Below are 1,677 nucleotides of genomic sequence, written 5' to 3'. Positions count from 1 at the left end.
ATGCATGTTTTATGGTGGCTATTGTGAGAGTTTCCCAAGCCTTAACAAAAGCCTCAACTGCCAACCGGATGTTAAACTGGCGCCAGAATTGTTTTACTGTGACTGTGTCAGATGATGTAGAGGTGCTAGCAAGGTCATCACAGTCACTTTCGTAGTCTGAGGACGGTGATGAAATTGCATGATCATTTGTTTCAAGGTCCTGAAGTTCCTGAAGTTCCTGAAGTTCCGCCTGGCTGTCTGTTGCCTTTCTCATTCTCCCGTGCACGTCTTGATAAAACAGTAATTTAGTGTTGGCAATTACTTCCTGGTCCATGGGCTGAATCCTTGATGTATTTGGGGGCATAAAAACTACTTGTACCGATGGATGGCGGCCTACAAGGAAACGTGCATGCCCTGGTGCATCATCCATGAACAACAACACACGGAAATCCTAATTGTTAGCCTGGCAGTGCGCTTTTGCCTCCGGCACGAAACAGTTATCAAACCAGTCCAGTGATAAAGCAGAGGTCATGTACCCCTTGGCATTTGACCTCCATATGTAGCCCTTAAGTTTGTCCATGTTTGCATTTTTGTAGGGGCGAGGGTGCTTAGAGTGATACAGAATTAGGGGTTTCATTCTGTGTGTTCCATCGGCATTAGCAGTTAGCAGTGCAGTAAATCGGTCTTTGGCCATTTTTACTCCACGAGCTTGCTTTTCAGAGACAGAAATAAACGTGGACTTTGGTGATCTTTTCCAGTATACACCAGTTTCATCAGCGTTATATATTTGCGCCAAGGAATAGTTGCCATCTTTTATCAGTTGTTGGGCTACTGCAGGGAAGCTAGAGGCAGCAGATTCGTCTGCAGACTGGGCATCACCCTGATAAACAGCATATTTCACCTTCACCCTATTCTTAAAACGATGAAGCCAACCACGGGATGCAGTGAAGGGTGGGGGGTTTTTAAGATTAATTTTCTTGATTACAGCATTGTACAGAACACGGGCTTGGTTCTGAATCTGGGGCCCAGTTACGCTAGCACCTTCATCATTTCGTCGATTTATCCACCTCAATAGATAATGTTCTAAAATTATCATCACCTTGTTATAATCAGTAACAGTTTTCAAGCTTCTCTCGCCTCCAGAATGGTTCCCCACACCACTAGGGGTAAAATATTTCTTTGCTAGAGCCAGATTTTTCTTGATTTCACTAATCTGCTTCCTCATACTACGCACTGTAGATTCGGGGACATTGTATATATGACAAATCTCCACGTTTCTAGCACCTTGGTCAATCTGCTGCATTATTTTAGTTTTCATTTCATTATCATACTGCCACTTTTTCACACCAACTCTACTCACGCCTTTTAACTTTCCCTCCTAATTTTGAAGGTTCTGGGCTCTTGCTTTCTTTGCTGGTATCACTAGGGGCACCCCCCGCACCACCAGGCGCACATGTAGCCATAGTTCATGAGAATTCGTCTCTGTAGCAGGTAACCAGAAGAGTCGAGGTAGCACGACCATAAAAACAGGTATGAACACAATGGCAGGAAACGATAGACTGTGACGAAAACACCGTGACGTCATCCAAGACAGCGGAAAATAGTTGCCGCTCAGCTTGTGGGTAGAGAGGGAAGTTTAAATGTCGTCGGACACAAGATACCACGAAACAGAGAAACGCGAAAGTGGTTGTCGCGAAA

General features: G+C 44.6%; 1 protein-coding gene across 1 annotated transcript; it reads right to left on the bottom strand.

Moving 5' to 3' along the window:
* Nucleotides 1-430: 430 nt before the first annotated feature.
* On the bottom strand, nucleotides 431-1,204 carry LOC123499095 (tigger transposable element-derived protein 1-like). Its single transcript, XM_045246717.1, has one exon. The coding sequence runs from the start codon at nucleotides 1,202-1,204 to the stop codon at nucleotides 431-433; it is 774 nt and encodes a 257-aa protein (XP_045102652.1).
* Between the last annotated feature and the right edge of the window lie 473 nt (nucleotides 1,205-1,677).

Source organism: Portunus trituberculatus, chromosome 49 (genome assembly GCF_017591435.1).
Source record: "Portunus trituberculatus isolate SZX2019 chromosome 49, ASM1759143v1, whole genome shotgun sequence".
Classification (NCBI taxonomy): Eukaryota; Metazoa; Arthropoda; class Malacostraca; order Decapoda; family Portunidae; genus Portunus; species Portunus trituberculatus.
Note: the sequence above shows the minus strand (reverse complement) of the source record. Positions and strands in the feature narration are given on the sequence as shown.

Excerpts from the sequence above, each read along its gene's own strand:
- LOC123499095 (XM_045246717.1), bottom strand. The coding sequence starts at position 1,204 with ATGAGGAAGCAGATTAGTGAAATCAAGAAAAATCTGGCTCTAGCAAAG.